Source organism: Calypte anna, chromosome 1, assembly GCF_003957555.1.
Source record: "Calypte anna isolate BGI_N300 chromosome 1, bCalAnn1_v1.p, whole genome shotgun sequence".
In the NCBI taxonomy this organism is placed as follows: Eukaryota; Metazoa; Chordata; class Aves; order Apodiformes; family Trochilidae; genus Calypte; species Calypte anna.
This window is the reverse complement of record NC_044244.1, coordinates 26,272,066-26,297,732: the sequence shown is the minus strand read 5'-3', so window position 1 is coordinate 26,297,732 and position 25,667 is coordinate 26,272,066. Positions and strand designations below refer to the sequence as shown.

The following is a 25,667-nucleotide window of genomic DNA, read 5'->3' as shown; positions in this document are numbered from 1 at the left end:
AAATGTGCAAGTAAGGCAGTCTCTTTACTCCTTTTGCACATGGCTTTGTTTAAATACCAAAGGATTTCATTTGGCCCCTTCAGCCACATTCATGCTCTGGGAACTGATGTCTGGCTGATTACCAGGACAGTAAATCATCACCAGAGTGATTGTTCATTAGTACAGAGCTCCTGATCTTTTAAGCATGAACCAATAAACTGAACAGAAATTAATATTGTTTACTTGTGCCTTCTCAAAAATACAATCTAAATGCTATCAATGGCCTGTCAGCCTTGTTGTTTACTGCTCCTTCAATCCCTGCAAACTTTCTCAATCATGGTTTTTCTTTTCTTACAGGTCACTGATAAAAAATGAAACCATCTGAGGCCAAGCACAAATCTGTGAAGGCTGCCGTAATTTTTTTTCTACTTGATGAGGATTAAGAATCTAGAGTTTCACGCTGTCAGTTACTTAGATTTCAATAGCTTTAATCAGTTATTTTTGTATCCTGTTTCTTAAGCAGAAAATTGTACAAGTCTAGGTCAAATGAGGTACCAAAATGTAAGTATTTTACATCTCCAATATTGCTTTTGACAATTTCATTTTTTTAATTTAGTCATAAGTATTGAAGTATAGGTCAAGTAAAACTTTTATTCATTGGGTCTATTACTACAAGAAGGACATTGAAGGCCTTGAGTGTGTCCAGAGAAGGAAACAGAAGCTGCTGAAGGGTCTGTAGCACAAGTCTGACAAGGAGCATTTGAGGGAAGTGGGTTTGTTTAACCTGGAGAAAAGAAGGATGAGGGGAGACCTTATCACTCTCAACAGCTACCTGAAAGGAGGTTGCAGCAAGGTGGGAGTTTGTATCTTCCCCTAAGCAAAAAGTGACAGAACAAGAAGAAATGGCCTCAAGTTGTGCCAGGGGAGCTTTAGATTGGATATGAGGAAAAATGTCTTTACTGAAAGGATTGCAAGGCACTGGCACAGGCTGCCCAGAGAAGTGCTCACAACACCATCCCTGGAGATACTTAAAAGATGTGTAGATGTGGTGCTTAGGGACATGGTTTAGGGGTGGACTTGGCAATGTTATATTAATGGTTGGACTTGGAGATCTTAAAGTTCTTTTCCAACCAAAATGATTCTATGATTCTACAATTCATTAATCCTATCATGAATACCATAATTTGGACTACTTATTGTCTTGTTTTTCTATCTGTTCCTTTATCTGTCTTGACATTCATACCAGGCTCATCAGTTTGTAACTTGAGTAAGCGCTAAGGAGTATTCACCCTGCATAAACTCTTTTTGCAGACAGTGGTCCAAGATTATCAGTAATTATTCTAGAGTGTATCAGATAGGCTAAAACCCAGGGCACACACCTCTTAGCAAAGAGCTATAATCACTAGGCTATAATGCCAAAATCCTCCATGCCTGCTTTCCTTTTGATTTCAGTAGTCTCACAGAGCTGTTTAAACAATGACTCCACTTAAACAGATTATTCCATAGTCTCATCTTGGGGCATGGGATAAAGGAATTGAAGGTTTGCATTTGCTCAGACTGAGGAAGGACTGAATTATCAGATCTCTAATCATGCCCAGAGCACTCTTTTAAAATTAAATCAGCCTTTCTTGGGATATGACTTTGTGCTCTGAATCTTGACATGACAGGAGGTCAGAAGAGCATTTCTGTGCCCCCTGTCACCAGCAACCTCTTACTTTGTCTGTAGTCTTTCTGGGTTGGCCTTTGGGTAGGCACTTTCTTTCCATTAATTTGATAAACTTTCTAAGGATATGTTGACACGACTCTGAGTCAACAAGTGTGAAAGAGTTGCCTTATCTTTATCAATTTCAGTGCCTAATTTATGATCATGTCAGTAGTAACTTTGGTTCTCTGCTTGGTATTATTGAAGTCATTCACTTTGCTGGCAGTGTATCTAGATGGCAGTCCACATACTCAACTGTATATTAATTTCTCTAATATCAGAGAACCTGAAACTAATAAGGACCTTCCCTTAGACTATCCTGGGTAAATTTTTTTTTTAAATGTTTGTTGTTTTGGTTTTTTTCCTAAATAATGCCATTCTACTTCTAAATAAAGTTGAAAATAGTTTTAAATCTTTCTAATCTTTCATCTCATGTGTCACGTAAGTGTGGCATGCTCGTATTTCCTAGTAAAATGAAAGTATAATTTAGTAATGATACTTACAATTGTACTTAGTTTTGGTATGTTGGGGATCTCAAGATTAAATTCAGTGGGGACAATTCAATTATATGTACTATAGACCTTGGTGGAGATGCCAGCTTCTGGAGAATATAGTTATTAATCACTAAGAGCCACATCATGTCCTGCATTAGCTAAATACATAAACAGAGCTGGACTTAAACTGGCATCCTTGAGGACAAGGCCTTTCACTCTTTTAATGATCAGACACTGATAACAATGAGAAAGCTTGACTTAAGAAAAATTCAACTATTCAAATGTAGGAAGGCAAACTTTTAATATTTTGTATCTGAAGGCATTTAAATTACAAAAAATCCTAAAGATCTCAAGTAAAGAAGCCAGCATCCACCAAAATGTGGCTGGATGATTGGGATACTTGTATAAATAATGGGAAGAGACAAAGTAAGTCCTGATTTCTGATCACTGTTTTCTACTTTGACAATCTTATCTTGAAGGACACTCAGAAATATTAAGTTTAAGCTTTTTTTGATGTATCTGCACACTAAATATAAAATTCTGTGCATAGTTAGCATGGGATGCAAAGAGCTCTTCACCTGCACCTTGGAAAGAAGGGAAGAGCTCCCATCTAGAGTTTTAAGATTCATTATTAATGAAAGAGCAAAATAAGTAAACTTTAGAATGCTATATAGGAAATTTGGATTTTCTAATAAAACACTGAAGCAAAAAGAAACACCTCAGACCTCTCGGATCTATTTCTATTTTAGGAAGGAATGGGGAGACCAATCTGCTTCATAAGGTATCTTCCAAAAGCAGCCATAATTCATGATCCCAAATTCAAATCCTATCTCCCACCTAACTAGGACATGCTCCACAAACTTTGTATTCCAACTTTATTCCAATCTGAAAAAGGAATTTCCAATCTGGAAATGGTATTTGAAATTCCAGCCTCTGTGTAATAAATTTTACAATATATATATATATATATATAAAGAGCATTGTGAAGGGAAATTCAGTTTGTTAAGGGAAATGCAGCTTTTAAGAGCCTTTTTTATACATGAATACACAGATCAGCCAACCTGACCCATGCTATTTCTTTGGATCTGAGGTTAAATTAAACCATGTTATTAAACTTGTTCACCTGCACTAAGGCTGAAACCCACTAATTATTATTAGTTCCATTATATACTGCAATGTTGGTATCAGTATTTCATAACTAGCCTCTTAGACTAAAATATATAATCATTTCACTTCACTACTTGCACAGCAGTCAACTGCCTAAGACATATGAATTTAAATCCTGTAGTGGCAAGCTAGTTTTTATGCCCTGAGCAATGGAGAGAAGACATCAGAATTTCTGTGTTATTACTTACTTTGAATATCCTTTCCCATTTATGTAACAGTCCTGCAAACATTTATATATGTAATTAATTATTTGCAGCTAAACATTTCTTTATCTCACTGAGGCTGAGACTACCACTGCTCTTGACCTTTTTATATTTTTAGTACACTAAATTCAGTTTATGAAATCTTTTCAGAATTTCCCCTTAATTTCGCTGCATAGTTATTATCAGTAGGATAGAAAAAAAAAAAAAGAACTTTATGCAACTTTTCTGCCTTTCTTCATGGTAGATTTTGGCTTCATTCAGTTCCCCCCAAAACCATGGGGAAGCACTCACTGGCTTAAATAGCTACTAGAACAAGCCCTGAGTGAAGCATTCAGGAGTTCTGTTTCTATGATCAGACATTCACCCTCCAGGGGACCACTGCTTCCCTTTTCTTGCCATTTCTGTCTGTTGCAATGCATTCCCCTTAGTCTACTGGTATTCAGATAACCTTTCTTTCAACTACAGTAACACAAGGCATTTATTCCCAAGTCATTATTTCAGTTCTTTTCAAACACTGGCAGCTACTATCCTGATAATATTGAATCACACTATGAATTCCTCTTAGGAGGAAGAGCCTGGGGCACTGGTACAGGCTGTGGGCTGACTGGTTGGGAAGCTCATCTCAGAAGAGGCCCTTAGGATCCTGGTGGACTCCAAATTGAATCTGGGCCAGCAACAAGTCCCTGTGGCAAAGAAGGCCAACAGCATCCAAGGCTGCTTAAGGAGAAGCATTGCCATTTGTTTGAGGGAACTGATCCTTCTTTTCTACTCAGTAGTGGTGAGATACATCTGTAGTGCTTGGTCAGGCACTGGATTCCCCAGTACAAAAGGGACACGGTCATACTGGAGAGAGCCCAATGAAGGACCACGAAGAGAAGTAAAGGCTTGGAGTACTTGGCAGCTGGTGAGAGGCTGAGAGAACTGGAACTTCTTAGGATTGCTTAAGGAGAGCTTATCAATATACCTAAATGCCTGACTGGGGCAGTAAAGAAGATGAAGCCTTTTCTCAATGGCAGGATGAGAGGCAAGGAGTACACACTAAAAAACAGGAAATACCACTTAAAAATAATTAAAAGACCTTCTCTATTGTGAGGGTGGTCAAATGATGAAACACTCCATGCTCAAAATCTGACTGCATGTGGCTCTAAACCACTTCCTCTAGTTGACTGTTCTCTGAGCAGGTGTTTGGACCAGATGATCTCCAGAAGACCCTTCTAACACCAGCTTTTCTATCAATGACTTTAACAGAAAAATACTGTGTGGAGAAGGCATTGGGATGGGGTTCTTAGATCCTTGAATCCAATTCTGTGCAAACGTACTACTGAGAATAGCAGCTATAAGCAAGATTAGCAATGATGAGTTGTTATGGGTTATAGGTTGGCTCTGCAACTTTAGGCCCTTCATAAATTCAAGAAACTAACTTCTAACAAGCTTATGCTATCAATTAAGGATTGTGGGTTGCTCTTTAACAGAGCTTAGTACAGGAATGCATTCTATATACACTTCACTGGTTAGACAGGTTTGATGGAAGGAGGGAATTAATAATTTAAGTTCCTTTAAAAATATGCATAAGTAGATCACAGAGAATATGAAAACTTCAGGGGAAAGGTGATATTATTATTTAATGCCTTGTTGATGAGGTTTATTTTGGTAAGCTCTTGACAGCACAAGCTAACATATCATCTTTGCGTTGACACAAACACTATCAAAATGTGAAAGGATGCATAGCAGAAAAAGATCTGCATCTAAAATAGTTTTTGAGAGAGAAAATTATTTTTTTTTACTTCCCAATAGTTTGTTGATTTGTCTTTGCTAGAACGCTGCCAACACCTTTAAGCAAAATTAAAAAGCATTTTTGTTACTGTATATAACTTTTCCCAGGTCTGTTTAGAATTCTGTATTTCTTTCAATCTTCTATTCAATGCTGAAAAATGCTAGTTGATAATACAAGGGATGAATGTCTTTATATTTGCATAGCTTCTGCAGTATAGCTGCTTTCATTACTCACTGCACTGTGCTATTCATTTTTACATTGGAGAACAAGGCCTTTTTCTTTTTTTCTTCATGTCCTTTGTTTGGTTTGAGATGAGAGCGATTCGGAAAGCTCAAGAGGGCAGTGTTGGGCTGAAAGCTTCGGTTCTCTGGGCTCTGCCTGAATACTTCTTGGGAATCAGGAAGGGCTGAATGTTATTTACTCACATGCAAACTTGCTTAAATGATTTAAGTCTTAATTCCACAATGGCCTTGGACACGCACATCTTAGGACTAAGGTGCTTGAAACAAAGAAATTAACTGTGCTTGTGCACATAATATGATCTTCAAGCTTTTTCAAATGCTGTGTTAGAGGAAATAAATTAATTAAAAACCCAGTCATCTTAGATAATGCTGTGCCAGATTCACCAAGCAGGCTCAATGGGTTGGAATATTAATTTCCCTGCCTCTGCCACCTGGGGGAAAAGAAGGAAAGAAATCATCCTTGGAAGGGTGCAAGGCAATACTGTCCCACCCTTCCCTCAGGAGTTGAGGGAAGAAGCAGCAGTTTTCAGTTCCAATTAAGGCCTCACAGGAGCACACTGAGAGTCTGCAGGGGAAGCATCAAATCAAACACCTCCCTTCAAGTATGGTCTCCCAAAACTTCTCTTTTTCTGCTCTCCGTGGAGTGTGCACCAGAATTACTAGTTAGCCTGCGAAAAACAGGACTACCAGGTACAACTGTGACTGACCTCATGCTCCCTGAGAACTTCCTGGCTGCATGAATCTCATTTCTTACATTACATATTGGCTGTCTCTTAACTGGCCTCCCAATGGACAGTATGGCTGCTAATGACTACATTCTCCCCCACCCAGACCCACGTGCCTCTCTGCCCATCCATTTCTTCTGCTCTTTGCCCCAAGACCCCCGCATCTCTCTCTATGTCCACATCACCTCTGTTTCCTAAGCACCCACAGAACTCCCCAGTACCCTGTCTCCTGACACTGTACGTTCTGTCATCTGCATGTCCTCCTCTTTCACACTGATTTCTAATGTCCATCTCCTTCCTCTTGCTGCAGCTCCTCCCTTTGTCCACTCTGCAGTGACCACAGCTTATTCTTTCCGTGGTTTTCCAACCCTTGCAGCTCAGTGCAATGCTTGGGTCAGAGGCATCAGCAATGACAACAAAGATATGAGTATCCTGGCCAATCAACCACTTGGCTAAGGACAAGCCCATGTCACCACAGCTCCTGACAACAGAAGCAGTTGCTCACCCTCTCAGACTGTAGAAATCACCTTGTGAGCCATGTGTGGCTTACAGCCATAGCCTGAAATGCTTGGATGCAAGCCTGCATTCAGGAGGAAGCATTCAAGAACTGGCATGCCACCTTTCAAAACATGCCCTTCAAGAAGTAGCAATGGGGTAGGCATAACCATGGCATGGCTTGAACTCACCAGATGTATCCCAAAACACCAATCTGCTTGGATTCTTTGCTAGATGATATGTATAGGGAGGTACTATGGGACCATCATTGTGAGCTTCAGCTCCTTCAGCAAGGACCCGTGGGTTGTGGAGCATTCCCCACTTGCTTGCTCTTAAGCCTCCATATCATTGAACAATAGAGACCAGATACTACAAATGTTTATAAATTTAAGCAGTTCTGAAAAGGTAAACCTAATTTTTCACCTGGGAATGAACTCTGCCCTTCCACAATGACTTGCAAGCAAGCACGGGGGCATCAAAGGGAGCTAGCTCAGGACATAAATTAGTATTTGCTGATTTTTTGTTGAATAGGGAGAAATATGATTGAATTCTGCAGTTGCTCCTCCAAGAACACAATGTCTCAAGGCTCTAGCAACTGAAAAGGGAGAAAGAAAAACATGACAAAGAGTGGGGCAGTACTTAAGCAGAGGAAGTGACCATAGGACAATTGCCATAGAAATACCTACTGCCTACACCTCCAGTAGCAAATCATTACAAATCTGCATTTACATTCTTCATGTAAGTGCTGAAAGAAGTCTCTGCCCTACAGGACTACAAAATTCCAGTTGGATTTTGAGGACCTGCTAGCAGATGCACCACAGTGGTGATAGGGGTGTCCCACAGCTATCCACAAGAGTCTCATCAGCAGGAATAGGCTGTTTAGAAGCATCCACAAGTGAAGCAGGTTTTCAAAATGCTCATGAGGCTATGATAAATAGATCACAGAATCATAGAATCATAGAATGGCTAGGGTTGGAAGGGACCTTAAAGATGATGTAGTTCCAACCACCCTGCAGTGGGCAGGGGACACCTCCCACTAGCAGGTTACGCAAAGGCCAATCCAGCCTGGCCTTGAACACATCCAGGAAGAGGGCAGCCACAACTTCCCTAGGTAAAATATACACATACATGCTAAATATATATGTATATGTATGTATCTCTCTCTAAACTGCTCCTACAGCAGAGGGAGGCTTTGGTATTAGCTGTCTTGATAAACCTATCTCTAGATTCGTGACTTGAAGACAGTGATGTGCTCCATGCCGAGAAGAGGGAGTGAAAAAGAAAATATTGCCATCTGCTTGTGTAGAATATTAAATGAATGCACTTGCTCTCCTGCACAGTGAAAGAAGAATGAGTCTTCCCTTATTGTTACATTCAGTCTTGAGACTGAGGCAGTGTTCTCACAGAGAGACCTGAACACTGAAAGGGTGTTTGTTCACCATCAAGTCTTGGGTTCTAATTTAGGTGACAATGTTGAAAGCCCCCAGAATCCAGAGAACCTTTTTCATACCTATCAGTTAAGCCTCCAATCCATTGAAGCTCCACTGACAGTCCAGGGAACCTGAGCTGCTCATACAGATCCCCAAGGGACACACCTTGAATCCATGGGGTTACTATTCCCATAGGGTGATTACATATCACCTGGGTTTGCAGGCTTGAGTTCTATCATTGTATTGCTATGATTTGCTTTCAGATATTAAGGTGTTAAAATAAATTCTAAAATCCATCTAACTGATGACAGCATTACTGGCTGACAGAAGCAATTAAAAAAATAATCAGGTATCAATACTTGTTTTTATTTATAATATTTTGTGGTAACCCAGATACAGAATTGCCCAGACAACTGTGACTTAATCATGTGTAACTGCCAGCTTGCATCTTTGCAGGCACATCTACCCTGACAAAGGCTTTTAATATTTAAAATCATGCAGATTATCTATTCAGCCCTCAGAAAACTCATTGCAATGAATTCAGTAGCTCAGTTTCAGGCACTTCAACTGCTGACACTTTTCTTTAGGCTACAGGGAGACTATATTAATTGTACTGAAAATCCTGTGCAAACATTTAAAAATATTATTTAGTACACAGTAAAATATTTTTATTTGAATGTGCTACCATTTATCAATGTTGTCACAAGTCTCTAGATCTCCAAAGTGGTTTTTTTTCTCTACTCTCTTTTTAAAATGCATTTTTATCCTAAGAGTCTCTGTTTATGCAAATTTATCAGTCATGCCTACTCAGAAATGCTTATATCATATCTGAGGTCAGGAATTCAGCTGTATTTAAATTACATGCCAGATGGATGGGCAATGCATACATTTCAGTTCCTTGACAACTTAATGAACATATCTGTTGGCAAGATGAGGTTATACGAACATCTCAAATCATCTGTCACAGTTGTATCCAAACTTTTGGGCTCCAGTCTACTGTCAGCAATGAAAGGTGACCACCACACTGTCTCATCAACCTTTAACTGAAAAAACTCTTCACAATTATTTGCTTGCCTAGGGCAGCCGTGGGCACCTTGCCATGGCTTGTCAATTACAGGGGGGAAATCCTGACTTATATAATGAGTTTCAGAAATCGAGAAATATTACATAATTAAATCTCTCATCCTTCAAGTAAGTTAAATTATTAGCTATTTTATTCAACTGGCAAACTATGCAGGAAAAAAGTTATCAACCTACATTTACAAGCTGATCACTTATCTGGCCACCTTATTTTTGGAAGACTATCAGGAAACACTGTTAGTCTTAAATAGTGATCAAGAAATAGAACTTTTTCACAGAATATTTTCAGTTTCCCAGGAAGGAAAATTCTGTAAAGTGAGAAGTTGAAATTTCCTGCAGAAGGCCAAGACTCAGCAAAACAAGATAAACAGAGTATTTTTGATTGGTTTTACACACCAATCACATTAACATAATCTATACTTATGGGTGCTGCATTCACTTGGAAATTGATTCACTATTGACTCAAATTGGGAACTCAAGATGTCCTTGAATTGCTTAAAATTAGTGGATAGCTGAAAAGTTGGCCTACACAAATCACCCAAGGTCACCCATGCAATGAAGTTAGTGGCAAAACTGCAATGAGAACCTGGAAGTTACTGGCTTTCATCCTAATGGTCACTTCACCAAATCAAGATACAACCATTATGGAGATAATGATAATAAAACACTGCAGTGCTCTCAGATTGCTCAGAAACTGCACTTTCACTGTTCTGAAAAGCTATTATTCAGGCTGAAAGTTATCAAAATTGCTGGGCCAACATACTTTAAATACATAGTGTCACTTACAGAGAATATGTAGCTTTTCTTAGAGGAATACTAGAAAAAGAACAAGAAAAAAGAATATGGAAATATAACAGAAAACCCTGTTAATATGCTTAAAAGGGAAGAATGGTAAATAGTGGACACTATCTAGCTTTTCTTCAAGCTCCTACTAAACTCAGACACTGAGAGCACTGAGACCACAACTGCCCAGACCTCACTAATGAAGGAATTCCTCAGCATTTTTTCCCTTTTCCATGGGTTCACAGAATATTTATAAGCAGAAACTGCAAGAGACAACAGGAACCTGTTCTACTCTGGATGATCCTCACTGTTGGCTCCTGCCATACTCCTACAACACTGCTGCTCTTCACATCTTTTGCTGACTGATGTCAGGCCCCTTGGTTGTTACAATAATGCTTTTCAGCTTTCTCAACACTCCTCTGTATTCTGGAATACCAAATCTTAACTCCAAGGACATTGATCCAAATTTGGTCTTTCTGCCAGACTTCCCTTCAGCTCCCATCACCCTATCACTCTTTCCAATATTCAGTCCCTCAACCACTCCCTCCTTTGCTGGTTTCATTACCTTCTTCCTCTGCCTCCTGTAACAATTTAGGCACTATGCAGTCTCTTCCTTAATTTGAAAAAAAAATAAAAAAAATAAAAAATGTGTGTCTGTCTCCCACTTATTTTGTCAACTATTCTGCCATCTTATGCTACCTCATCTTTTTAATCTCACTGACAGAAATCACTAGGTGGAGTCAATCCCCTTGGCTTTCACCAATTGTTTTCATTGAACCTTACTTTCAACATGACCTCTGATGATTTCTTTTTACCTAATGCTGTGAATCAGCTGTACCTCCTCCAGCTTTCTCATTCTGCTTTTCTTGTCCTATCACCTTTCTCTCTTTATCAAGAGGTTCCAATCTGCTAATGTTGACAGCCTATCAGTAACAATTATCACTGGCAATTAGATTCTCAGGAAGCAGCCTTTGCACTTGCTCCTGTGCTGTTCTTCTCTTCTGAGAATCTATTCCCCTTGATATTTTTCAATTGTTTTAAAACTTTCAGTCATCCCCCATCCCTAAAAAAAAACCACACCCCAAACCCCCAAATTAACCAAAAAACCACCCCGCAAAACAAACAAAAAAACCCCGCCCCTCACCCCCCAAAAAAAACCCCACCCAAAACCAAAAGAAAAAGCCACCTGAATATGCTAGGAACCTTTTGCCCATCATGCTTACCAATACTGTCTCATCATTTTCTTGGAATTCCACTTGTCTGTACCTACCCTGTGTTATATTTAAATTGTTTGCTTTTAGACAGAGGCTGGTTTTTCACAGAAGACAATACAAAGGGGTATTTTCTATAAAGAGGCTATTAAGCAACATGGTTATGTAAGTACAAATTACAATAGGAGTTCAGATTTCATTGCTGTAAGCATAATATGAAGACTTTGACATGAAGAAAACAGAACAAAAAAGCTTAAGAATGTGAACTGGGCCTTAAAAACTCATACCTTCAACATGAGCATAATGTATCCATCCCTTCTAGGGCATACAGCCATTTTCTTTATAAACTAAGGCTGATACATAGAACCTTGCCTTCACTGAATGTAACAGGCATTATATTACTAATTTCAATATGGCCAGGGCTTTTTCATCTTTATCATATGCATTTTTATACCATTTGCAAAGAAACAGTCAAGCAGAATCTATAAAGCAATCAGATTTCACAGTTATATTCAGTGACTAGAGATTATCTTGACAGTTTGATTTCTGATTCTATATTAGGTTTGAATGCTAAGTCTGATGATAACAAGGTACCAAAGCCAATGTTTCATGGATCACATACATGATTTAAGAAAACATTGCTTGTTTTTTGTGGTAGCTAGTTTTACACAGTCTCTTCTGAACTTTAAGTTAATAAATTATTTAGCAGACAGCCCTTGTCCTTAAATGGCGTAACTTAGATGTCAATATCACCCAAAGCAGCCACATTTGCCAAACCTATCTTGCATGAAATGGAATGAGGACATTTGCATAAGGAAAATGTCAAAGCAGGAAATTAACCTCTTTAGGGATTTCAAATCATAAAATATTGCAATAGCTGTTATTCTTATCAGCATTTATTTAACTGATGTCAAAGGATTGTAACATTCTCACTGATGCTGTGTTTAGTCTGGTGGTCGTCCTGTTTGGGAGGGGGCAGTGGGTTTTTCTGTGATACTGCCTTTAATCTATTATGCTAAGAAGCAAATTTAACATGATTTTCTAAATACAAAACATACAAAAATTGAATTGCTTTTTGTAATACAAAAGGATAGAATGAATCTCAGATTTTTTGGCAATGTGTCTCTTAGAGGAAGGTCATCCATACTGTAAAGTCTTCACAAACAATGGTTTCTGTCTTTCCGGAGAGACTGAATGCTGACTGGGACAGACCATTTGAGCTCCTTGTGAACATACTTGTGAACTACTCTGGAATACAGGAACATCTGAGAGATACAGTAAAACTGTGAGGGACATCTAAACCTATCTCCAACCTTATGGAGGTCCTCACGCCAAGACTGGGTGGAAAAGGATTTGCTGAACCCATTCATTCCCTTTACATGCACTTCTTTGCACTTACTAAGAATGGCAACTACTCACAGAAAACACCAAAAGAAAAACAAGTTTCAAAACATTGACTGTGATCAAATAATCCATCTGGAATAAAGCTTTAGGCTGCTGAGTTCAGTGAATATTACTACCACACAAGGTGCCTATAACGTGTAATGATTCCAGTCTGCCCCTATGTTAAATGCCCCTGTCGCTGCAGGAACCCTTACCACCTCTTAGAAACTTACAGGGGGGTTTACAAATGAGTCTAAAGGTATTATTTATAACTGTTGGTATAGGAAGCTATTAATAAATGTCCCTCACCTTCCTTGCATCTGATTTTATATTCACTTATTGTGCTCTTATGCAATACTCAGTGCACTACAGCAGGGCTTCAGCTGTCCCTACTCAGTATCAACTACACTTCAGGGGAAAAAAAAATATATATACATATATAAAATAAATATATACACACATATATACACGCTCTCTTGAAAATAATCAAAAGATTGCTTTTGCATCTAGACTGTGGCAGAGAGTACATTTAAAATCCTATGTCAGGCTCTCAATGAGAACCAGTCAAGTAAAAAGCATGAGCACTTATATAAATTATCAAGAACTTATAATGTTTATTGAGACAAGTTTCCACGAAAGACAGGAAAAAATCTCCTTGCATAGGGATTGCAGGAATAGAGCCAAAGTTACAAGGATTACATAGCAAATGGTATGCCACTTTCTCCTTTTCTTTTGTGCTTTATGCTCATCTTACTATAGCTATGACTGAATATGTTAATCAAATTCCTATAGAACTGTACTCATTTGTGTATGTGTTTACTTTCCATTTACATAACCATGCTACAAAAAGAGCACTGCTCCTTTGTGCTAAATGTTTTAAAATGTAATTTTACTGAAATATCCTATTCTAGCAGTCCCACCACTATCGATTCTATTGCCCAGTCATTACCATAAATTATTTTACAGGAGCTAAATATACTTTTCCTGTCTTCATAATGTCCAAATAGTCCTGCAGTCAAGGAAACCAAATGTTCCCTGTGGTGTGTCCTAATAATCTGCCTTGAGTGTTTTGCATCAAATAAAAGAAATTTCTAAAGCTTAAGGGCCTTCACGGAGAATACAGGAAAGACATAACTGTAGAGTGCCTTGATTTCAAAAATAGGATTTCTGTGTCTGTAACACAGGAAATGCTTATGGAAATGAGCAAGCACATACATTGATACGTATCTCTGTAATCAGTGCAAAGCTACAAATCTGTTTTACTATTAAATATGCATTTTAAAGAATATACAAACATGATTAAGCAAAAAATCAAGTGCTCAGCTGGTAAGGGGTGGGATGGCATGAAGTAGCTGAGATGGAATGAATTAAAAAAACCAAACCAAAATAATGAATAAAACAGATCTTCTCAGTTGCTTGTGAGGGACCAAGAGGGCACGAAATACCAACCAGCTCATGAAAAAAAACATTTACCTCTGGGACTCTGATTCTTCTATTACTTCTGGTTTGAAAAGACAAACATCTATCACCTGCCTGTAGCCTGCAACTGTTGTCTAGGCTCTGCTTCTTCTCTCTGCTCACTGCTGAATTACACCCATCAGTACTCAGAGTGTGCAGAACAAAAGTCCTACTTAAACTCAGCACGAAGTGTGTCACAGATTTGTGGTGGGACAGTTCCAAAGGGAGGTGGTTTCACGATGGGACAGCACTAGGTTTTTAACTGGCTGGTAAACAAGGGTGAAAACGTTGTTGTATCTCCCCAACTGCTGCCTGAGGTTGTCATCAAGTATCTAAGCCACCCCCTTGAACTATCTCAAGGACCTGATCTGCCAAAATGATTATAGTGCAAAGTTTCTTATTTTTAGCAATATCCTCAATTTGCATAAGGATGTTAGCATGCCTGAGCCTGATGGCTATGAAAAGAAAACAGAAGGGCTCAAGAAATGCTGAAATTAATGGTGGCAAAAGAATTGCACCTACAATGCACACACTGGGAAAAAGTAAGCAAGCTGGAAGTTTATAACCATGCAGAAAATACTATGCATACATTATAACCTTCTACATTTCAAAGATAACCTTTACAGATGTATTTCTGGCTATTCTTTCTCTCCCCTCCAACATACTTGTTTTTCAGCATTTGCCCTTGCACTCCTAAAACTGAAACTTTATTGTTACATGGGAAAATGAGAAGGAATGAACTGGAAGTTTGTGATTCTGCATACTTTTTTTGCATCGTAAGAGATTTTTTTACATTCTTCAAATATAAACTTTGTGGGTTTATTTAAACACACAGAGTGTCACATACAGGTAGTACAATAATTGAATTTGAAGTAAACCACTTTATACTTAGGATTTTTAACTTGACATTACAATAGAACATGTCTTAGCTAGCCAATGAAAGGAGGAAAAAAATGTGTATCTTTATCAGAGTGGCTCTTTAACAAAGGTGAAGTGGACTTTCTGTAAATTAGCACAGGGACAATTTTGAATAATGTCTGCAGACACTTCTGTTGTAGCTAATGCTGAGTTTTTTGAAAATTATATCAAATGGAATTTGGTTTTATATCTCTTGTGCTTGTTAAATACAAAGCATAGCACAAAAACTGTGATGAGAAGAATAAATCTCTCACTGGGCTTCATCAGCCAACTCACTGTCTAAAGATATTGTTCTTTAAATACATCAAATACATAAAATCACTAAGTACTGGAAGTGTCAATAATTGTTTGTTATCTATATTTTATGAAACAAGTGGACAACCACAATTATTTTATTTCAAATGGCTGAAGATTGTAGTTACTTATTTCCTTTTTAGACTATTAAAAAATCTAATTTATTTACTGTGACACTCCTTTGATCATCATATACTTAGGTAATTACACAGTTCAGCCAAACAAAAAACAAAATCCCTTCGCTATAACAAGCAATCTTTAAAATACACCCTTGTTTTTCCATGCTGGCTAGTTAAAGACTTTATCCATTTAAATCAACAGCTTGATCATATTTTTTCTAAATATAAAGCATGAGCTATTTCCAGGCCACTCAAGGAAAGTCATGGTGTGTAATATCAAACTCTTTGATTTGTTGCTGGCATATACATTGCAAAATGTCATCTTGTTGTTTATGGTCATGGCCAAAGAATGCTTATTATCATTACTGATTTAGATCACTGATTCCTTCACACTCAAAATTACTTCAGCAGACAGAGAACATATATTGAATTTTTGTTTTGAAGAACAGAATTTCAGACTGAGCCTTCTCTTTTCTCTGAAAAGTCAATCAGATTGGTAGTGTGCACTTATAAAGCTCTCAATGAATATAAACTAGAAGGAAATTGTCTCTGTGGCATGAAGAATTGCACAGTCAACTCTCAGTTGTCTGTGGGTGTGTAACCCAGGTTGCAGATTAGCAGTGCTATACTAAAACAAAGCAAAAAAAAAAAAAGAAAAACACCCACCATTTTTCTTTGAATTTCTGATCTCACTTCTTACTTCGGCTTTACTTCATTTCTTGATAAATGTAATAAACAAAGGAAGTTCTTATCTAATGTGCATATTCCTGCATTACCCATGTTTTAGCTTTATGCAGGTTACTCTATTCCATTTCTTTGTTCAGTAATTGAGAGCTGACTGTAACTATGAAACAGCCCATCAATCTACAGTAGTATCCAAAATTTGGTAAAAAACCCAATTGTTTGTCAAAATACCTCTCTAATTCCTGTCAAAAATCATCAGAGTTCCCCTTTATTATTTTTTGAACACAGGAGTAATCACAGATTGTTGCAATACTGTACTCTTATTAACATAAGCAAAAGGTTGACATGCTTGAAAGGCAAAGCAAAGACAGTGAAAAAACTCGATGCTCTAACAAGGAAATAGATCCAGTGGACTCCTCTGCCCCCAAGGCCTAGAAACTGACAAAAAGCCATTTTATAACAATATTTTGTATCTGCAGTAAAAAACATTAATTAGGTAACTATACATTTTATTCATTTAGAGGGTCATTAGCACCAAATACGCATTAAGGAAATCATATGTTCTTGTGCAATGGAACAATATCAATAGTTTTTTTATGAAGGAGTTTCAAGAGAGAAAGTTGTTTCCTGCTCCTCCCCTTTCTCGTTTCTCTGTGGATAACCTAAATACAAACTATTTCATGACCAAAGCCAGAACCAGAGATACTCAAGTGTACTAGCCAAGCATCATGGAATGACAACTCCATGACATACAAAGGCAGGTGGAAGGCAGTGGCAGTCTCTCCCTGTCCTCAGGAAGGGAACCCAGACACTAACAAACCGTGGAAAGCTGCAGCAGCAGCTTATCTGCTGGATAGGAGGGATGGCTGAGACTCTTCTCAAGGAGAAGGAGAAATATAAGACTTAGTATGTGAAACATTTAATCCTGAAGAAGGATTGATGGAGGAGCTACCAAAGGGCCAGTGGGGCAACAGAAGGCAGAAAAGCAGCAGGGGCAGACAGCCTTTTCTCCAGGGAATTGGTTCTTTCTCTTTTTTCCTGCCACCAGAAAAATGAAAGCTACAAACTTCCTATTACCTTTCCGCATTAAAGATCAACACAGATATAAAATAGTGTGATACTTTTTGCTGTACTGAGAAGAGTAACCTACCCACCCTCCATTCTTGCTTTGGCAACAGACTATGTCCTGTACTAAAATGAAAGCAAAAGGCTTTTCATACTGTGACATGACCGTGTGCTGAATTGGAATAAATCTTCTTGCTCCCTTGAATTTATACCCTAATACATTAGGTTTGATATGCTGACTAGGATCAAAATGACATCGATGACAAAAACTGCAAGCACTGCTTTAATTCATGTATACATATAATTCTTGTAGGAATCTCTCCAAACTGCTTGACATCCTGTGCCAGTGAGTTCCACTGAGTAATAAGTGTAAAACATTATATCATATATTGCCTTTTGATTTCACTGAACATCCCCTTATTCTTTTAACAGTGGAAAAAAAAAAATAAAAAGAAATAATCTGGTCACAAGACATTTCTAGAACAGTTATAAAAACTCATTTAAAGAAAAGTACCTCTCCTCTGTCATGTAGTAACACAGTTGTGTAATTTTTCAGTTAGCCAAAGGAATTATATTCATATCAAAAGAAAAACATTTAGCAAAATATTTGCTTTCAGACTTGTTTACTGTTTATTATTTTAATTTACATCAGTTACTGCTTGCAAAACTTCCAGGGAAATAATTTAAATTGGTTTTATTGTTTTTTTTTTCTTTTCCCACTGCATAGTAAATACAGCCTTCTTAGTATTTCAGAAGCATAGTACTATAGAAATGTTAGGGCCTGCTTCTGCTCCAAATGAAGTTAATGGGAAAACACCAACTGACTTTATTAGGAGTTAGGCCAGGCCCCAGATTTGCAGCTTTTGAAATTTCATAGTTGAAAATTTTCTGGCTAATCTTCAGAACCGACTACTTCTACAACTGTAACACTATTTACAACTTTATTTATATGTACGTCTTTATTACAATATGTAATATCAATGTTCCTTGTAAAGGTTACTATTTTATAGAAATTAGACTGAAGTTATTGCCAATCAACCTTTTAATAAACTTAAGTGGGATAACTTTCAGAATTTTTCTCAACATACGGTTCAGGTTTTATGCACTCTTGCTATCTTTGACAATTGCTTAACTACCTTAATTTCAATGCCTTTTTCAGTGTAATAAAAAAGTCCTTTTAGTAGAAGTTCATTGGTCCCATTTCAAATTGCATTCTGAAACATTCTAGTACTGATGAGGACTCACTATTTTAGTAATTCTTCTGTTTCAACACAGTATATAAAGCCATGCCTCTCAACCAATCAACCTCAGTATAAATGTAAGTGAGGTCAAACAGATTGCTCATGGTATCTTTGATCAAGTTCTCTGATCACATATAGTCACAACTCTGAATTGTTGCATATGTTGTATAACATCAAATTTCAGCATTTCCATTATTGACTGCTGCTTGTGTATGAATATATTAACTTGCTGGTCATAAAACTACAACAAAGGACAAGATATACCAACACTGAATTAAGACCTCTAGTCTTGTCTTTCCAAAAATTAAGAAAAATCTGTGTTCTTTATGATTGACCAACTCATGATGTTGTGCTTCAAATGTACACATTTTGAAAAATTAAACTGTGAAGTTAATGTCAAATACTGTGTTGTAACTTTAAATATAACTGACACATTAGAACAGATAGATGGGTAATTATGATAAACTACACAATAGTGCTACTGTAGATAATATAATTTATCAATCCTGTGGTCCCCATCATTCATGCATTTACAGTTTGGGAATACAGTGACTGCAAAGGATAATAATTCATAATGGCTACATTCCCAGTACCTCATGCTAGCAAAAAAAAAAAAAAAAAAAAAAAAAAAAAAAAAAAAGGTTAATTGTATAACTGGAAAAATGTAAAATTTTATTCCAAGAAAATTAACAAGCTACACAGGTAAATTTTGGCAAATGCAACTTTATATTGAAATCCACACATCTGTATCTTAAAGAAGGAAAGACTCACAGACTCTAATGTATTTCTAAAATACTAAGAAATCATATTATATGCTTTCACAAGTTAAAACTTAAATAATTTAAAACAACCAATACACCAAAATGTGCAGAAAATATAAACAAGACTGTGCCTTCAGTAGAATAAATGCTTCACAAATTGTGCAAGATATCATACTAAGGCTGCGGTCTCCCCATGACAGCTGTCTTAAAATATAAACATACATCAACTGCCTGTGTTTCTCAGAACAAACTAGAAAGGGCGGCACACCTAGAAAAAAAAACGTATCATCCCAGTGATGTGCATACTGATTTTGGGAACCACTGGAGTAAAAAGGAAAAAAGAGGACTAAGTGATGTTTCATGCACTCTCAAATGACTGACCAGAGTTATTCATTCAATTTTCTTTGCTTATTTGCTTCAATGCTAAACAAAATGGAAGATACTAGATAACCCTTTAAGGCAACATGTGTTTATTCTGTATAATTATAACTGTTCAATTATGACTGAATTATTATCATTATCGTTGCCTAACAGACTGATATCTAGCTTTTTAAAAAATATAAATAAGAGTCTATTAAACTTTATACCAAATCAGCAAAAACCACAGAATACAGATAAATGTTAGTAATTCACTGTCAAGGAAAATGGGATTTAGAAAGAGTAATATATTTGGGGAGAAAAACAAAAAAAAAAAAAAAAAAAAAAAGAGAGAGAGAAAGGGGGGAAAAATAAAAGTGTAAATCTGAACAAAAATACTGCTTTGGGATGCTCCCCAAAACTTAACTCACAAGGCAAACAGATTTGTAAGTGTGATAATCCAATAATGCATGGCACATCTTTAATCTGTTACAGTACTTGAGTCCCCAGTTTTCAGTCTTTGCAAAACAATAATTGTATGAAATGTTTTAAAGGTCTTCAGATGTCTAAAATTAGTTTTATCAACACATTAACCTCATATCAACTTAATTTATTAAGATGTCCAATGCTAATCTTTTTGATGGTCTTATTTTATGTAGTGATATACACAGCATTTAGCACTGATACTTAGCACCTGCTACTTTCATAATCTAGATTTCAACCACATAAAGGAATTCAGAGCAGTAGTTCAGTCCTTTGTTCTTAATTACAAACCTTCAGCAGTGGTCAGCAGGAACATGTTTAGGTTTAAAATAGGATTAGAGGTGAGCTATTGCAAAGACTGCAGAATGTTGCCCAAATCCTTACAACTGCTGACATCCCATTCTTGATTTTCTTCTCAAGACATGGCTACAGGCCACAATTGCTTAGCAGAGAATGGTAGTGTTTCACAAGGCTAAAGATTTACAGATGCTCCCTCATATAACACAGTAAGGTTCCCTTGGTAACCTGGATTTTCTGCAGTAAAGAAGGGTTGTGCTGAAACAGCGCCTCAGCTCCCTGTTGGAGAAAATGCAGACAAAAGGATTGATTCCAGCTTGGGCAAAACTCATCCAGACAGCAGCCGTTAGAAATCCCCCTGGTACTACAGGCCCTCTTGCAAAAACTCTCCAGTAACAGGCTACCAAATAGGGACCCCACAAGGTCAGAAAGAGGAATGTCATGATGTAGAACATTCTGCTGATTCTCTTCTCCATTTTGAACTCGTCTAAAACCAGTAGCCTTCTCCTGCCTGTGGTGTTCGCATTTTGCCTGATTCCCAACAAGGTTGGAGGCGTGGGACCCCTTCCAAATCCAGCCAGCCAATTAGCAGCTGCTTGACCACTTGCTCCAGGACCATGAAAAGTCCAGTTCTGGCTCACTGCTGCAACAAACTGGACTGGCTTCATTTTCCTGCGATCGTGAACAAAAAATATCAGCTTGAGGTAGACAAGCTGTGTGGCTAGGAGGATGAGGGCAAGAAGAAGCATAAATCCCAAGGAATCATTAGCCCTGAAGGAACGATGCTGGAAAGTGCATTGGTCTTCCTCCCTAATGAAAGAGTAGGTGCCCACATCTAAAACTGGGGGGAAAGCCATGGCTACAGAGAGGGTCCACACCATACAGATAACAGCCAAACAAGTCCAGAAGGTCAGCCTTTTCGTATAAAAACGGTGGTGGGCAATAGCTAAGTATCTGGTGACGCTTATGCAGAATAACATGAAAGCAGTGTGAAAGCAGGACAAAACCCCCAAAAAGGCAATCACTTTGCAAGTAAGAGTCCCATACGTCCAGGTAGAGCCATTTTTTACAGAGGTGAAAACAAATGGGAAACAAATTGCAGATCTGAGGATATCTGAGCAGCAAAGATCCAATAGGAAGTAGTAAGGAGCTCTGTGCAAGGTCTTATCTTTGACTAGCAAAATGGAGATCAGAAGGTTACCCACCACACTGACTCCTATTATGAAACCCAGTGAAGTCAGTTTCAGAAAAGCTGTTAAAGGAGAGAGATTTTGTAAAATGTTGTCAGCTGCATGGCTGTAGTTCGCCATAGATGGATGGATGATATGTATATTGCCTCAGTCAAGTCTCATGATCTATATATAAGAACAAGGAAAAAATAGATCCATACATCTTACTGAAAATGTAATCCACAAACAGAACTGATCTTGTGTCTAGTCATACAGTACATCCTCTTCTTTCTGATTTGTCATGCCATCAAAATATCTGAAAAAAAATTGAGCTATCAGTTCTTAAGTTAACAAGAAATGATGTCAGAAAGTGCTAACAAAGATGTTAATTTATGGAGAACCAAATCAAGTTGTAAATTTGAGTACTATTGTTTGTTTTTGAAAATCATGAGGCTTTTATAAAAATATATATACTGCCTAGCATGATTGATTATTGACATTTCACATATTTGGCTTGTTACGGTTTCAGAACTGACCAGTGCCCCTTCTACTCAGTAGCATTTATAATTTTACAGTTAAAGCCTCAAAGATTTTATGAATCAAAAGACTCCCCATTTGCAAGCCCAAGAGTTAATCACTGACATCTTTTTTAAAAGATCTCCAAAGACTGCTGATACTCTGATATTACCTACATTTATTTTATGGCTACAGTATTTGTCAATGTTTTAGAGGCAGCTGCTGTGTTTATACGGATCACACCCAAAGAAACCCTGCAGAATTTATGTTTTTTAACCCAAGTCACCAAAGCACATTAATCACACTGTGTTAGTTCATGCACATTGAAAGAGAAACAGCATTCATTACCCACCTCCCTTTCTCCTATAAACCATAATTTTATCTTTTAGGATTTCAAATAAACAGACATGCCAGACAGTCAACAGCACTATGTTTTAGGGTTGTCCCCCCCACACACACACTTCAATGCAAATCTTTAAAGCCTCAACATAATTCATAATAAGCAATGGTCAGTGTAAATACTGAGCAAAACAGGCAACACACCCCATATGTAATGCCCATCGCTTCAGGACGGGTGGTTATGGTTATGCTTTAAAAAACATATAATACATTTATTTATTTATTTAGCTAATTAGGGCTCCGTGATTCCCACTAATCCTCCCGCTGAATTACACCAGAACACATTGCATGCAATAAAATAAAATAAATAAATTAAACTGTCTGCTGCTCCTGATTCGTGGCTTTTTTGGATGGGTTTTTTGTGGGGCTTTTTTTTGGCTGTGGGTTTTTTTTGTTGTTGTTTTTTTCCCCCTCCCTCCAGAGCCAGGGACAGGAGCCACAGCAGGCATCATCAGGCTCCTTCGTTATTCACACCAAGTGTTTCCTATGCCAACTCGGGTGTACAAAGGATATTCCCACTGAATCCCAGCAAAATCCTTCCATTCTTACCGTCCACAAAAGAGCCTGATTGCTGCTGTGTAAACAGAGGCTGATCAGATCATGGCATCGTTTTAAAACCATGAAATCAGGCTCCCCCTCCCCCCTCCCGCCAGCCCCGCCGCTTCCCCTCCTCTGTGGAGCTGTCCCCGTCTCGCGGCCGGCCCTACCTCCCCTCACACACTCACACTGACACACACTGATACACACTGACACACACACACTAACACTCACACTGACACACACACACACTCACACTGACACCCTCACACTGACACCCGCTCCCCCCACGCCCGGCCATGCAGCGATGGACTGCGCCGCGCTGCAAGGGAGCCCCGGGTGCCGCTGCCTGGCAGCCGCATCTGCCGGAGCCATGCGAGAGCCTCCCGCGGCGGGGAGCTGGGGAGAGCGGATGAGGCATTGTCTCTGAACACTTCCATCACGCTGCTTCTGGAGAATTAGGCCCCCTCCCCCCCCAGACCCACTCCCTGAGGGGGGCTGCCCTCCTCACACGCACCTGCAGCTGCGGCAGCCCTCGGCACCCACATCCTCCCCCAGCCCCTCTCCTCCTACCTGTTGGTGCCGGAGATCCCCACATGCCAGAGCTGCTCCTTCCCGCCCACCGAGGGCTGCTTTATCCTGACGGTCTCTTTGAGAACCTTTTTTATTTTCCTCTGCCGTTTTTCATTCTTCTTTCTCTCAAGGCTTTGTTGTTTTTTTTTTCTTCTTGCCTTTTTTTTTTTTTTTTTTTTTTTTTTTGCCTTGGTACCTTGACTGAGAATCCAGTCAGTGGCTCGACCGGCGCATGCTCGCTGCGTCTCCTCCCTGCGCGCCGAGCCCCGTCTTCCCCTGTCGCAGCGGCACAATCTCTCCCAATAACGCAGCGGCGGCGGCCGCCTCAGCGAGGGCAAGGCGGCCCCGGCGGCGGCTCCTTCTTGCTGCCTCAGTGAGGGCAAAGCAACCTCCGCGGCGGCAGCGCGCTCCTCAGCGGTGGGCAGGCAGCCTCAGCGGCGGCAGCCTCCTCGGTGAGGGGACGGCAGCCTCCGCGGCAGCACGTTCCCATCGCGATGCACAGCCCGGCTGGATTTATTGGCGAGCCTGGGCAAGCTAGGTTGAGGAAAGGGAGGGGGAGGAATCAGGTTCTGCGCTCCTCGTTTGTGCCTTTGAACTCCCCCTCCCGCCCCTTTCGCTTAAAATGGGGACTTGGAAGCGGCCGCCGTGGTGCACGTCGCAGCCTGTCAGGAGTAGGGACCGGGTGGTTTCTTCAGCTGCCGCTGCTGGGGTCCTCCCGCTGCAGGCTCGTTTTCTTTCCTCCCGATTCCCACCTGGTGAATTCCTTCTTCCCAACCCTCGAGCCAGAAAGGGCTCCTCAAAAAGTACCGTGGTCCAGGGACGGCGTATTTGCCGCGGGGCCGTCAGGACACTGCACCTTCCCCCGGGCTCCCTCCGCTGCCTCCCGCTCGCAGCCCGTGAAGCGGCTCCTCAACATTCAGCCCAAAGCCGGCGCAGAACTGTCAGCGCGCTGCATGGCGACAGTGATGGATTTTAATTGTAAGCCCGTTCCGTCCGCAGCAGGGCCGGCGTTCCCCCTCAGCGCGCAGGGCGAGAGCGGCGACAGCAGCAGTAGCAGCAGCAGCCTCCGCGGAGGACCGCCCGAGCCGTTAACCGCTGGGGACCGGTACCGAGCCGTCCCGATGATGTCATACGGGCCGGCGGGCCGCGGCGGCGGCGCCGTGAGGCGGCCTGTGGCCTGGGCCACCGCAGGGGCCTGTCGCCCGCTTCCCCGCCCCTGGCCCCGACCCGTGCTGGGTGCCAGAGCGGTGACCCCGGGGGCAAGCGTGCAGGGTTCGGGTACCGCTGCAAAGAGCGCTTTCCTCCGCCCTCACACCTCTTCAACCTGTATGGAAGTTTATCCGGGAGGAGCGGGAGCATAAAGACAGCCTGGCCTCAAAAGTAATTAGTTCTGACTACAAGGCAGTCGAGGAACAGCTTATTTTGGGCGGAGAGATTTGGTTTCTGAGGAACTTCTTCACCGTGTGCTTTCGCTCAAGTCAGAATAAATCCTTCTGGGGGACAGATTTATGGGGATGATTCATAACGTGTGTCACATCCCTGAGACCATTAGTACCCTACGGGCATTTTTAAGGCTGTTGTCTAAGTTTTGGTTCTTTTTTTGGCACTTCAAAAAGTCATTTGAGTTGATGGCTTAACCAAATTGGTCGCCAAAATTACCCTCAGTAACAGCCTGATCAAGCCCAAATGTCTGCAGCCACCAGAAAATGCAATGAATTAAAATAAAAAATGCACAGTATGACTAACTTCAGAAAAGTAATTCGTGAGCAGAAAACTTGTGCAAAGTTAAGGTACCACACAATTTTAATATATATATTTATATATATTTAATACATACATATATTACAGAAGTATATTGCTGTGCAACATTTAAGAACTTGGGGTTTTTTTTTTGTTTTTTTTGCTTTTGTTTGGTTTTGGTTTTGTTTTGTTCTTTTTTAATACCTGTCACACTGTCACAGATTGTCTGGAAGTAACCTGTGGGATTCAGAATTAATTCTGTGTTCAACCCTTGGTTCATCATAAATCCATTTGTCATCATATGTGTAATGTGAGAACCAGTGCTCTAATTTTGTTTGATGAAACATAGACATCCATACTGGAACAAAAAAATAAAGCTAGTTTCCCA

The 25,667-nt window shown here is 39.5% G+C and overlaps 1 protein-coding gene across 2 annotated transcripts; it reads right to left on the bottom strand.

The window, feature by feature from the left end:
• Positions 1-19,098: 19,098 nt before the first annotated feature.
• On the bottom strand, positions 19,099-23,626 carry GPR85 (G protein-coupled receptor 85). Of its 2 annotated transcripts, XM_030465508.1 has the most exons (3): positions 23,540-23,601; positions 22,979-23,003; positions 19,099-21,830 (listed from the first exon to the last, which is right to left on the bottom strand). In XM_030465508.1, exon 3 carries the CDS (start codon positions 21,653-21,655, stop codon positions 20,543-20,545), a length of 1,113 nt encoding a protein of 370 aa, XP_030321368.1. In that variant the 5' UTR covers positions 21,656-21,830; positions 22,979-23,003; positions 23,540-23,601; the 3' UTR covers positions 19,099-20,542. The 2 variants fall into 2 exon arrangements, with proteins under 2 accessions (XP_030321368.1, XP_030321361.1); XM_030465501.1 differs by lacking the exon at positions 22,979-23,003 and having other exon boundaries at positions 23,540-23,626.
• Between the last annotated feature and the right edge of the window lie 2,041 nt (positions 23,627-25,667).